Source organism: Thamnophis sirtalis, unplaced genomic scaffold, assembly GCF_051295495.1.
Source record: "Thamnophis sirtalis isolate CommonGarterSnake01/CBP01778 unplaced genomic scaffold, rThaSir2_p1.2 scaffold_6, whole genome shotgun sequence".
Classification (NCBI taxonomy): Eukaryota; Metazoa; Chordata; class Lepidosauria; order Squamata; family Natricidae; genus Thamnophis; species Thamnophis sirtalis.
In genome coordinates, this window is record NW_028261386.1 from 18,875,899 (window position 1) to 18,889,182 (window position 13,284).

General features: G+C 40.1%; 1 protein-coding gene across 1 annotated transcript; it reads right to left on the reverse strand.

The window, feature by feature from the left end:
* Positions 1–328: 328 nt before the first annotated feature.
* SUMF2 (sulfatase modifying factor 2) lies at positions 329–12,763 on the reverse strand. The gene is made up of 9 exons (XM_087717303.1): positions 12,588–12,763; positions 10,120–10,270; positions 7,383–7,497; positions 6,272–6,316; positions 5,342–5,492; positions 4,624–4,679; positions 2,864–2,948; positions 1,987–2,152; positions 329–796 (listed from the first exon to the last, which is right to left on the reverse strand). Exons 1-9 carry the CDS (start codon positions 12,673–12,675, stop codon positions 688–690), a joined length of 966 nt encoding a protein of 321 aa, XP_087573429.1. The 5' UTR covers positions 12,676–12,763; the 3' UTR covers positions 329–687.
* Positions 12,764–13,284: the final 521 nt, after the last annotated feature.

The window sequence follows — 13,284 nt, forward strand, 5'->3', positions numbered from 1 at the left end:
TGGAGGGGAGGGAGGGGCGAGTTATAAGCATTTCCTGGAAAGGATCTCAAAATCCAAAGAATTAGTGGATCAATTATGACATAGTGCTAAATCATAATATGATTTGTTTGGTTTTGGTTTATAGTGTTGTGTGAAGAATGCCAACTATGGTTTGAGCAATATTTCAAAAGAAGGTTGTTGGCAGTGCCAATGATATCACAGCACCCTCCCCATGCCCCTTGCGACTCCTAGGCAAAGTGGGGCCAAAAAGATTAATCATTCTGCCAAACCATGACTTTGTTAACTATAGTTTCTTAATCAACCAACACAACATCCTGGCCACAAGCTATAGCTTGCAAATCTTAACAGATGAGTTTATTGAAAATGCTACACCAGAAACAAATACTGTACATGGCTTAGAGAAATGAATGAGCCCAGCCAATCTCAGTTTAGGTAACACAATGGTTTCCTGCATAGGATTGTTCCAGAACGAAACCAGTAATCTGAAAATATCAAACAATGAGTATCTGTATTGCAATTACAACCAGTAGAAAAGTTTTGTCCATTTTTAGCTTTCAAGCATTAACATTGCCCTTTATCAAAATCATCACAAAAAAAATACCCAAAGTCTGGCCAACAAGGATGCAGGCTGACCCATCTCCACAGGAGAAAAGATCTGGGTCTTTTTAGAGGAGCTTAATGTTGGCTTCAGAGTTCAGCCTTTTTGCCGACAGCTTCCTGCGCTGGCTGCTTGACGAGGCTGGTGGCACATCGGAAACTCAAGTTGTCTGAAGAAGAATCAGGAGTGTTCCCCATCCTGTGGGTTAAGAGGAACAAAGTTTGTCTTAGCAGAAGGTCTCCTAGGTCATCTGCCCCCAAAATCCAGAGCTGCTTCAGCCTTCCCAAAAATTTTCTCTTCCCATGTTTTAGGACTATAAACAAAACTCTGCTTGGGAAATTCTATGGGTTGCAATCTAAATCTGAAAAATGCTTTTAAAGTAGCATGATTGCACTTGTATACTGTTGCTTTTTTTAATTCTAGTGTAAAAATAGGAAGCTGAATATATTGATAGATAGTAGAAATACACCGAAGGGAGGAGCAGAGGGAAAGAAGAAAGAGGGGTAGAGAGGGTGGGAGAGAGGATTGGAGGGAGGGTGAGATGGAAGGGAGGGAGTGTATTGGGAGAGAGGAGTGATAGAGGGGGAGGGGAAGTAGGGTAGAGGGGAATGTTGTAGGGGAGAAAGGAAAGTTGGAGGGGGTGAAAGAAAGGGTGTATGGAGGGTTGAAGTGGTATATCGGGTTTGTATTTTGGGGAGTATTGTTGCTGTGTTTATTGCTCAATGTTATATGGCCCCGGTTATGCACAGTATATATGTGACTGTATGAAATGAAAATGAAAATAAAACATATTTACAAAAAAAAAAATAAAAAAAAAATCTGAAAAATGCCAGAGTGGGGTAAGTGGGATTTTAGTTCATTCAATCAGTTTACTCTTGGTGAGTTTAAAAAAAAAATCCCCCTTAATTAAGCAATGGTAAACATTAATGTTCCTTTAAATGTTATTTAATAGTGATCATAAATTACAAAAAAAGGATGCATTCTTGCTTTTTCAAACTGTTGCCCAGCTGTCTGGAGTTTGTATGGGCAATTAAAGATTTCTCTTTTCTGAAGAATTTCCAGTGCCTGAATTCAACATCCAGCTGCTGTTTTCATTTGTAATGTCTCCTTTTGCCGGTGGAATGTCAGTTGGCTTTTTTATCACTGGAAATCCTGGCTATTTTTGACAAATGACTAAGCAGCATCATGTTATTACACCAGAAGCTCCACCCTTTTAAAATGCCTATGTGATGTTATGACACACATACAAAAGGGGCAGGACTTGCTACACAACGGTGTGCACTGTTGCTTTTGTCAGACTGATGGCTGCTGCCAATTGCACTTGTCCAATGTACTACAAGTTTTAAATTCTGGAGAAGATACTGATAAGATGTCACCTGCCAGCATACCTGGTTGTAACCTGAGCTTTGTGATTGGCAGAGCCATCCACTGTATCAATCCAGGATGCTCCTCGCAGGACATGCATCTTTTGACCCCGCTGGCGGGATGCAGGACCATCTGGACGATACTCTGAGGATGTCCATTCCCAAGTATTTCCTAGCAAATCGTATAAGCCTGTGATACAGCAAAGACAGTAATTCACTTGGGGAAGCCTCCAATCTGCCTGCAGAGAAATATACGAGCCTTGGAAGATCAGAAAGGAAAAGAGCAAATAGGTAGAAAAATGTATCTACCAGGTTTCTGAAAAACTGATGCTGGCATATTTTCTAGAATTAAACCCACAATCATACCACAAACTCAATTGTTGGCTGGAACAGAGGTTCCAATCCAGGTAGTCCTTGCACATCCACTGCAATATGGACCAGCAGCTCTGTCAATATCATGTAACTATGTCGGATTTATGTCATTTTCATTAAGTTAATCATTTGCTGTTGTTGTGACATCATGTAACCACAACTTGCAATTTTACTGCAAAGCTCTCCATTGATTCTGTTTGTCAGAAGTCAGTTTTGAAGCATAAAAATAGTGATCATGTGATCATGGGATACTGAAAAAACCATAAGGGTGAGGACTGGTCAGAAAGCTACTTTTTCTTGGGCCATTGTAACTTTGAACAGATATTCAACAGGACAGCCGTTAAGCAAGATCCACCTGCGTCATCCACAGAACTTTGTAACATGCAACTATGTGTTAGGAAGATAATTTAGCTTGCTAGAGAGAGGACTAAAACCTTGAACTTTCAAGAACCTTTATTTAAAATGCTTCCTATTCCACACCAGCATCCGCAGGCTGACCAGTTCCAATGACTAGGACCTGTCATCTTACCATAGTTATTCTGAGGAGGGAAGGCTGCCACTGGGGATGCTCCACGGAAGCCATCTTCAGCTGTGTCGACTTTGGGGAAGTTACCCTGTGCAGAGGTAAACATGCGAACAACCGAGATAAATAAAAGACAACCAATCCAAACTGGATGCTAAAATTCGTGTGTGTGTGTGTGTGTGTGTGTGTTCAAGAGTAGTCTTGAACAGCCAACAATGAAGTGATATAATTGATTGACTATTTATGTGTCACCAAATTGGTATTAACATTTAGTGACCTGAGATAGAGATAGGTAGGTAGGGAGGTAGGGAGGGAGGGAGGGAGGGAGGGAGGGAGGGAGAGAGAGGGGGGGCAGAGGCAGAGACAGACAGACAGATATTGATTGAATAAATGTACAGGATGCCCATCTCATAAACATGACTTCAGGGCAGCTAACAATTAAAATAGAGCACAAGAAAATAAAAAAGCAACCAGAATTAAAAATAACATAAAAAGAGCAAATGAGAACGCTGACAAACAAGCTATGGAAAAGGCTCCCTCAGGATGCCATCAGGATCCCCAGATTTGATGGCAAATCCAGGCTTCGATGCCTTGTGAAAGGCCATCAGGGTCAAGGCAAGTCTAACTTCTAGAGGAATGATGATCCTGATGGCGTCTTGCAGATGGATCTTCTCCAGGACTTTCTGTCCCCAACCTCATCCTTCAGCTATTCCAAAAATGTGCCCATTGCCACTACAACAGGCTCCATCCATTTCATTGTTGGTTTTAATTTTGTTCTGCTTTCCTTCTATCTTTCCTAATATTATAGACATTTTCACAGACCTAGGTCTTCAGATGATGTGTCTAAAAGTTGATAATTTCAGCTTGGTCATTTCAGCCACAAAGTGCACTGCTGTGTAACCAGCAGCAAAGCATAAAGGGTTGATCATGCCAATAAAGGAAAGTCTTGGCCAGTAAATACATGCACATGGGGAACAAAAGAATCCAAGTCTATGAAATGGTCTACCATAGTGCTTTTCAAACTTGGCAACTTTAAGATGTGTGGACTTCAACTCCCAGAATTCTCCAGCCAGCATGTAGCGAATTTAATAAATGTATAGGCTTTCTTTCTCTTTTACCACTTTGGGCGTCAAGAGAATAAAAGTATAGGCTGCCCATCTTACATACCAATACTTGCTGGCTGGAGAATTCTGGGAATTGAAGTCCATACATCTTAAAGTTACCAAAGCTGACAAACACTTGTTTATACACAGGAATAGCCTTGAATTGGGATCAAATGATTCAAAAAGAAAGATTGGGAGTGCTTATTGTCACTACTCTTAAGAAGAGTTGCAATGTTCTAGGATTGTATGCTTTTATCCAATTTTGCTTCTGGATTTGATTATGTCATCACACTTTCTGCAGTGCGGTTATAAATAATTTGGATTTTTTATGGAAATTAAACATAATGTATATCGGTGTTGCAATTTTATTGGAGCCAAATCACATGAAGGTTATACAGGAACAATATAATCCCTTTATTTTGGATACTAAATAGGGATATTTCAAAACTATTTATTGTCAAGACTACATATGAATTCATTTACACATACAATCTGTCTCCTATTTATTACTGCCTTTTTTTAAAAAAAGGTTTTCTCTTGCTTTGATTTTCTGTTTAACCATTTTTGTCATTTTCATCATCTCTTTAGCTTTTTATTTTGTAAAAATAAAAATAATCATTTTTTCATTTTATAAAAATAAAAATTCCAGTTTTGGTCTCTTACCTGCCAGAGGTTTGTGCGGTTGACTAAGAATTTGTTTCCCCAAGGATACAATCTGTCTACCAAAAAGGGAAAGAAAAAAAAAAAAGAATGATAATGTCAATCCACACTATCAATTCTAAACGTGCCAATTTCCTCCCTTCAACCATTGACCCTGGAACAGTTTGTCTTTAATATCAAACATTAAAAAAGCAGGTGGATGATTAAAGTCTAAATCCCTAAATACAGTACTTTGATAGCACACTTAGGGATGTTGGTGCTACTGCATTTTTTTCTATGTATATGCCCATTGTGTGCTTGCTTACTCTTTTGTAATCCTTCTCTCTCCAATCTTTCCACTCTGCAAATGGAAGGAAAAGCCCAATACTGGCTGGGAAATTCTAAAAGTTGAAGTCACACATCTTAAAGTTGTTAATAGAGAAACACTACTGTAGACTGCCTGCTTGGATTAATAGGGCAAGAAACTTAATCTACATCAATGTTTCCCAAGCCTGGTAAATTACCCAAAATTGGGTAAAAGTGGCTTTCTTTGGCTAACAACATACAAATCCATTACCCAATTATGACAGAGACATTTAAAGTGACTTAACGTTTTACCTACCCCAGGTAAAAAGGGCTTTCTGATAATGGGTTTTGGGTACTGCGGGAAAAAGTTTGGGAAGCAGTGCACTAGATGCTATGGTGATGGATCTAAGACCACTTTGGTTCCTTGCTTACGTACTCTCCAGGCCTCCCCTAGCAGCAAACTCCCACTCCTCTTCTGTTGGTAGCCTCTTCCCTTTCCATTTGCAAAAAGCCTGAGCATCATTCCAGCTCACGTGCAACACTGGATAGTCTAGCCTGTCTTTGATGCTGGATCCAGGACCTGAAGGCTGAAGATGGGAAAGGATTCTAGTTATGTAAGGCACTATTATCCATTTCTCTCTTTGAAAAGGCTCTCAGATTGTCTTGCAAATCTCTGATCTTCCTCATATGCTCAGCCAATCTAACTGCCAAGGAGTTTATAATTTATTTATTTATTTGTACAAACTGGATCAAAACCCAACTGTGATCTGGCCTCTCCATCATAGGCCAAACTAGTTTCTTGGGGTTATCCATCCCCTTGGGGATTTCTGGTTCTCCCAAATCCCTAAATTAAATTTGCATGCCTAAAAAGCTGCTGCAAGGCAGAGCCTGCTAACATTTTCAGATGCCAAGTGTTCAAAGACAAATTAATTAATTCAATGTCCACGACATCATTGGTCTCATCCTCAAAGACTTTGGGCATACTCAGCTGGAAACACAAATGCCACGTAATTTCTTACTAGAAATCTCATTAAAATCTTTTTTAAAAAATCAAATATTCACAAGATGTGGTGAACTCCTGAATATTTTTTTTTTGCCCTTTAAAAAGGACTAATTTTCAAATGTCATCAGGGGAGCCTGCAGATACCATCTAAGGGCACTCTGGATTTTCTAAAGCTGGCAAAAACATGTTGTGTATTTTCTATTGGCAAGGTACACAGAGGGCTCCAACTAATGTTATTATGCATCTTGGATGTCAGCCCAGTCTATCGTGTATCCAGTACAGTTCACTAATCAACACTTTGGTACAAAAATCATGTATCTGATAACATCTGTATATTCCTCTTGTCCTCTAGCAAAGACTCACCTGTCTCCAAAATGCTTTCTCAATAGGAAGCCACCATGGTGCAGACTAAAGGGAAGAATAAAAGTAGAATGTATCAACAATTAAAAAATCCCAATTATGAACTGTCCCCTTCTTCATCAAAATAACATGTATTTGTCCCTCATTTTTAGAATAACATTGGACGGACAATCCTTTTCAAAGGAAGAAAGATGGTATAAATTTAACCACAAATCTCAGTTCCTGAAAAAGTCCATTTTTAAAGAAAACAATGGTGCTAGCCCTTATGATTTCAAATACATTAGAAAGTGTTGTCATGTTGGTTGTGAGATCACTAAAGTTGAAATTGTTGCTCAATAATATACAGAACCCCAAGGGCTTGGCATGCCAAACTAGAAGCAATAGAAGATATAAAGGTAAAAGTTCCCTTCACACATATGTGCTAGTCATTCCCGACTCTAGAGGGCGGTGCTCAACTCCGTTTCAAAGTTGAAGAGCCAGCACTTTCTGAAGACATCTCTGTGGTCATGTGGCTGGCATAACTAAATGCCGAAGGTGCACAGAACACATTGTTATCTTCCCAGCAAAGGTGGTTCCTATTTTTCTACTTGCATTTTTACGTGCTTTTGAACTGCTAGGTTGGCAGAAGCTGGGATAAGTAACAGGAGCTCACTCTGTTATGCAGTGCTAGGGATTCAAACTGCTGAACTGCCGACCTTTCTGGTTGATACGCTCAGCATCTTAGTCACTAATCAACTGTGTCCCTAACAGAAGATATACGCAATAAGTTATACTTTGCAGTCTGAACATTTCAGATCACAAAATTTTAGGCAGGATGGCTGAAAAGATGTCACTTTCTGCCAAGCTGCAGAAGCTACAGTAGGTGAAATAGATCAATTCACTTCATGACAGTTCAGGTTACAATTAGTTTCCTAGAATGTATTACTTGTAGTTTCTCTTCCTGGGAAATCACCCTCTTAACACTCAAACTATTTCCCAATACTTGACTGACCCATTTACTGATGTCAATTGGTGCTGAGTAATCTATGAACTGTAAGACTTTCTGGAGTTTGGAAGGCAGGCAGGTTGATCAAAACCACCCCTTTCTCCCAAATACTGAAAAGTAGCCCTTTACCTCCAGTTTTTGCGTCACTTTCTTTTTAAGCTCTTCTGGGACAAAATTCTCAAAGACGAAACTCCAGTCGAATTTCTCAGCTTCCGTTTTGTATTTCTGGTCCTTCACAAATACCCTGTGCCCAAAAGATAGAACGGATTTCCAAACCAGTCGTTTTTGGAGATCTCTCAACAATTTTGCGGCTGGGGGCTTCTGCTTTTAAAATTCTGGCAGGAGGAGGGTGCAGAGTTTGTGATATAATGATGTATTGAAATCACCTGGAATGGGGACTGAATTGATGATGCCCTATTTTTTTCATTTGTCACTTTTATACATTTACATAGTGTACGATGTGGCTAGTTCTTTCTGTTCCCATAAAACATCAGTGGGAAAGTGCACTGTTGTAATTTGAGTGTTTACAAATACCTTAGGACATAATTTTGAGGTCTCTGAGAGACTCAAAGAGAAGGATTGCAGGAACACATATGATCTACAACTAGCCACAATGTACTAAGCCAGAGGTCTTCAAATGTGGCAATTTGTGTGTGTGTGTGTGTGTATGTATGTATGTATGTGTATATATATATATATATATATATATATATATATATATATATATATATATATATATATATATATATATATATATATATATATATATATATATATATTTTTTTTTCTGAGGTTTTCGCGGGTGTTAGTATGTAGGTCTCTAGTTGTTCGGGTTTTCACTACTCCTGGAAACACCAAACCTGAAGTAGTCAGCAGCAACCTGAAGTATTCAGCAGCAGCCTGAAGATGACGAATGTGACTTCGTCGAAACGTCGCAAAGACATATCCAATTCTACGCGGGAGAAAACCCGAACAACTAGAGACCTACATATATATATATATATATATATATATATATATATATATATATATATATATATATATATATATATATATATATATATATATATATATATATATATATATATATATATATATATATATATATATATATATATATATATATATATATATATAGTTGTTCGGGTTTTCTCCCGCGTAGAATTGGAGATGTCTTGGCGACGTTTCGACGAAGTCACATTCGTCATCTTCAGGCTGCTGCTGACTACTTCAGGTTTGGTGTTTCCAGGAGTAGTGACACCAAACCTGAAGTAGTCAGCAGCAGCCTGAAGATGACGAATGTGACTTCGTCGAAACGTCGCCAAGACATCTCCAATTCTACGCGGGAGAAAACCCGAACAACTAGAGACCTACATACTAACACCCGCGAAAACCTCAGAAAAAAAAAATATATATATATACATATATATATATATATATATATATATATATATATATATATATATATATATACACACACACATACATACATACATACATACATACATACATACATACATACATACATACATATATATATATATATATATATATATATATATATATACACACATACATACATACATATATATATATATATGCTGATAAATAAATAAAGGGAGACTAGTATAGATCTATTTCAAGCTATTTAGCTCTCATCAGCTAGCCATACCCTTACTGGGATTCGAACCTGGGCTGTATTACATATTAGGCAGATGTGTTAACCACTAAGCCACAAGGTTCTCCTCCTTTATCAGCTGAATATATATATATATATTCTGAAAATAAAAGTAACCAGAAGTCCAGGGTGTGAAGGAATTTGCACAAAGAGAGAAGGTTGGCACTGAGGATATTATTGTTCTTTCTTACTACTAAATAAATTGCTCCCAAATTGGACTTCGCCACTAAATAGCTGTATCAGAAATTTACCTTACCTAACAGTCCATCAATGCCAAATCTGCACTCTATTTACACCACCCAGCTAAGACAACCCTTCATGCATTTGAAGAAGTGGATTCGTCTAGTCCTCAGAAGTATCCTGCCGTTCTAACCTAGGCTTCCCCAGCAGCATGAAGCCGAGTCCTCGTCCCGATAAACCCCTTTTATTAAATTTACAGTGAATTCCTCTCCAGCAAAGTCTTTCCCCTCCCACAGTCTTTCAAGATAGTTCACAATTATCCACCTTTATCAAGCTTGGAGAGTGGCCAGGCCAATAGCTTTCAGACACAGCAATACTTGGCAAGAATGCAGGAATGAACAAATTGTCTCCTGCAAACACCCCTCCCCCTTCTCTCCTATTTTATTCCCTATGGGAGCGGTCATTCACGGTCCATCTGTGGCCTTACTCCCAAGTTGACCCCTGTTCCTTAGCTGTTCCCTTTATCTGGCAACTCTGAGCATGCACACACTGGGAACAGGCTCCAGCTGTTTATCTGCCTCACTGATGTCTGACTCCGAAAGCAGCTGATAACTGGCATACGGCTCTGGCCCCCTCTCTGCCTCCAACACAGAGCCCTCATCAGAGCCTTCCCTAGACTCCAGGACTGGCCCATGTTCCTCCCCCAACCTCCCCACTGTCCGAATCTGCTGCCAGCTCCCAACTCCACTGGCAGGCCACAACACCTGCCATAATCTTTTACTGCAGCATGAAACTTTGAAAAGTTTCTTAACAAAGTAGCGCATAGTCCTTCCTGTAAAGTTTGTTTCCTCCTCTGGTCTATGTTGAAGGGCTGACCTGGAATTGTTAGAAAGCTGCAAGTTGTGAATGCCATCTAAAATGGTAGTGAAAATATTTGTATTATTAAGTGAGAGAGAAACTACTGCCGGTCAAAAACTATGTGCAGCTAACATAGGATGTGAACTTTACCTAAAGTCTTTGTTGGTGACCGGATACTTGTCCATAACGAATGGTTTGATTGTCCTGAAGGATCTGCCTTCATTTTTACCATCCAATAGGTTGGTTTTAATTTCCAATTTCCCACCAGGCAGCTGTACTGTACCTTCATCTTTCCCGAAAGCTGAAAGAAGAATTAAAATTAGCAGTAAGAATGTTAGGGAATAGCAAAGAATGAAGGCAAATATACGTGTCCCAGGATAATTCTGAAGGATCCAATCTGGATTGGTCACCAGGACCAGAGGTTTAGACTTCCAAGAATTTGCAATACCTTTATACATTATACATCCTGTTTTTGCTTTATCATTATCTATTTGGATACTTCTATTTTACAGACTGTCCTGCATAGATAAAAAGACAGAATATAAATCAAATTATTTATAATAAAAATACTTATGTTACATTATTTATTCTATAACATGGTCAACCTGCATTCTAAAATCATCAGGGCTTTAGGAATGTTAAAGTTTTAACAGGACTCATACTACAAAGCTTCCAAGATTTTGTAGTATGTCATTAAAAAAAATTCCCCCCTAAAGTTATACCTTTGGGTAGAGTCAGAATCAGAAGAGTTGGAAGAGACCTTAGAGGTCTTCTAGTCCAGCCCCCTGCTCAAGCTGGAGATCCTAAACCAGCGATGGCGAACCTTTTTTGGCTTGTGTGCCATAAGCGGGGGCAGCGCAGGAGGGTTGGAATGCAATGCGTGACACACACCCCAGCACGCATGCGCACATGATGGGCTCAACCCCCCATTTTTTGCATGCTGTTTTCGCCCACCCCAAGCTCCAGAGGCTTTATAGGAGCCTGGGGAGGACAGAAACAGCCTGCCCTGCCCCACCAGAGGCCCTCTGGAGGCTTCAGGAGCATCCCTGAAGCCTCCGGAGGGCAAACAAAAATGGCCCTATGGGCAGACCGGAAGTTCCAGAATGGACTTCCGGTTTGCTCATAGGGCCGGTTTAAACCCTCCGGAACCTTCTGGAGGCTTCCCTGAAGGCTCCGGAGGACTAAAAACGCCTCGCATGCCCTGATAAATGGCTCCGTGTGCCACCTGTGGCATGCGTGCCATAGGTTCGCCATCCCGGTCCTTCTTCAAAACCTCCAGTGATGAAGCACCCAGAATGTCTGAAGGCAAGCTGTCCCGCTGGTTTATTGTCCTCGCTGTTAGGAAGTTTCTCCTTAATTCCAGCTTGCTTTTCTCCTTGATTAGTTTCCATCCATTGTTTCTTATCCAGGCCCTCTGAGACTTTGAATACTGGAGTACTGCTATCTTTGCTTGCATTCAGGGCTCTTTTCCCCATAACAGTACACTAAAAGCTTAAAGCCGTGATAAAAGTATTAATTTTTAGGATTTGTAACGTGCTTGCTATTTTTGCTGCATTTTTACAGTAACCGTCTAAACATCTGGAAATGATGGTATGTTGTGTATTTTCATCTTCCTTCTGATGGCTCCCAATTTAATTCTAATCGGAATTCAACAGGGACAGCCCTAACATTAAAAACATCATCAAAAAAGCACAACAAAGAATGTTCTTTCTGTGCCAACCCAGGAAGCTGAAACTGCTCAAGGAGCTGCTGATACAGTTCTACAGAGGAATTATTGAGTCTGTTATCTGCACCTCTATAACTGTTGGGTTTGGTTCTGTAACCCAAGACACAGAATTCAGAAGATAATCAGAACTGCAGAAAAAACAATTACTGCCAACCTGTCTTCCATTGAGGACCTGTATATTGCAGGAGTCAAAAAGAGGGCTGTGAAAATACTTACAGACCCCTTACATCCTGGACATAAATTGTTTCAACTCCTACCCTCAAAACGATGCTATAGAGCACTGCACACCAAGACAACTAGACACAAGGACAGCTCCTCCCCACAACACCATCACTCTGCTAAACAAATAATTCCCTCAACACTGTCATACCATTCACTAAGGCTGCATTACTATTACTGTTAAGTCTTCTCCTCTTCCTATCATCCATCTCCTCCCACTCATGACTGCAGGACTGTAACTTTGTTGCTTGTATCCTTACCATTTATATTAATATTGATTGTTTCCTGATTGCTTATTTGTACTCTATGACCATCATTAACTGTTGTACCTTATGATTCTTGTCCAATGTATCTTGCCTTTTATGTACAGGACAGCATATTCACTAAAGACAAATTCCTTGTGTGTCCAATCACACTTGGCCAATAAATAATTCAATGCAATTCAATTATTCTCTTCTCTTCTAATTCTTATACTTATTCTATTTTTGCCTATGTCTGAAGCAAATTCCACTCTATTCTAGGGAATTATTTCTCAACCTCGAGTCTTTCTGGCAAAAACATTATCGTGGGGGAGTAAAAGTTTAGCGCCCTGCTTGCATACAAGGAGAGAATTTAAGCCAAGCCTCGACCCCCGCACGCGGGAAAAGGAGAAGAAGCCGCGGCGGGGACTCACCGGGGCTCTCCGAACGGCTCCCGGTCACCGCCCAGGGAGACAATAGGACGGGCAAGACACTCGCCAGCAAAGTGGGGGAGAAGAACATTGACACGGGAAGAGGGCGACCCCTTCGCCCCCTTGGCACCAGTTTGCAGCGAAGCAGCTGGGCAGGGCGATTGCTTCCGGGGTCGACGGGAGAGACACACACGTGTCCTGCAGCTGCGAACTTCCTTCGTTTCGCAAACGGGGCGGGTTGGCTTCGCGTCGGATTTTCTATATTTGGGGGGGGGGGAGAGGATTCCTCTCCCTCTTTTTTATGCGAAATAGTTGCTGGTCTTAAACTCGGAGGAAAACTCTTTATTTTGGGATTTATGGCTGTTGGAATCTTTTGTCTCCGAAGGGATATTTGTTTTATTATATGAATATTATGTTTTAAAGAAAACTTTCATTAAAGGTTCTCGTTTGATTAACCAGTTGGAAGAAGCCACTTGACTCAATTCAAAACGGAGCAAACAGCATCATTTTGTGTGCCTCAACTAAGAACTCGTCTCGAGTTAAAGCTGCCTTAATCCTTAGCCAGCTTTTTGCAACATGAATTTCATTAATATATACATTTCGTTTTTTTTCCTTTTGAAAGAGGATTACAGACGGGTAGGTATTTCTGAAGGTCAGCCGTCAGCGTTTAAGTGTTGGTAGCCTAATGAAGGATTCAGTC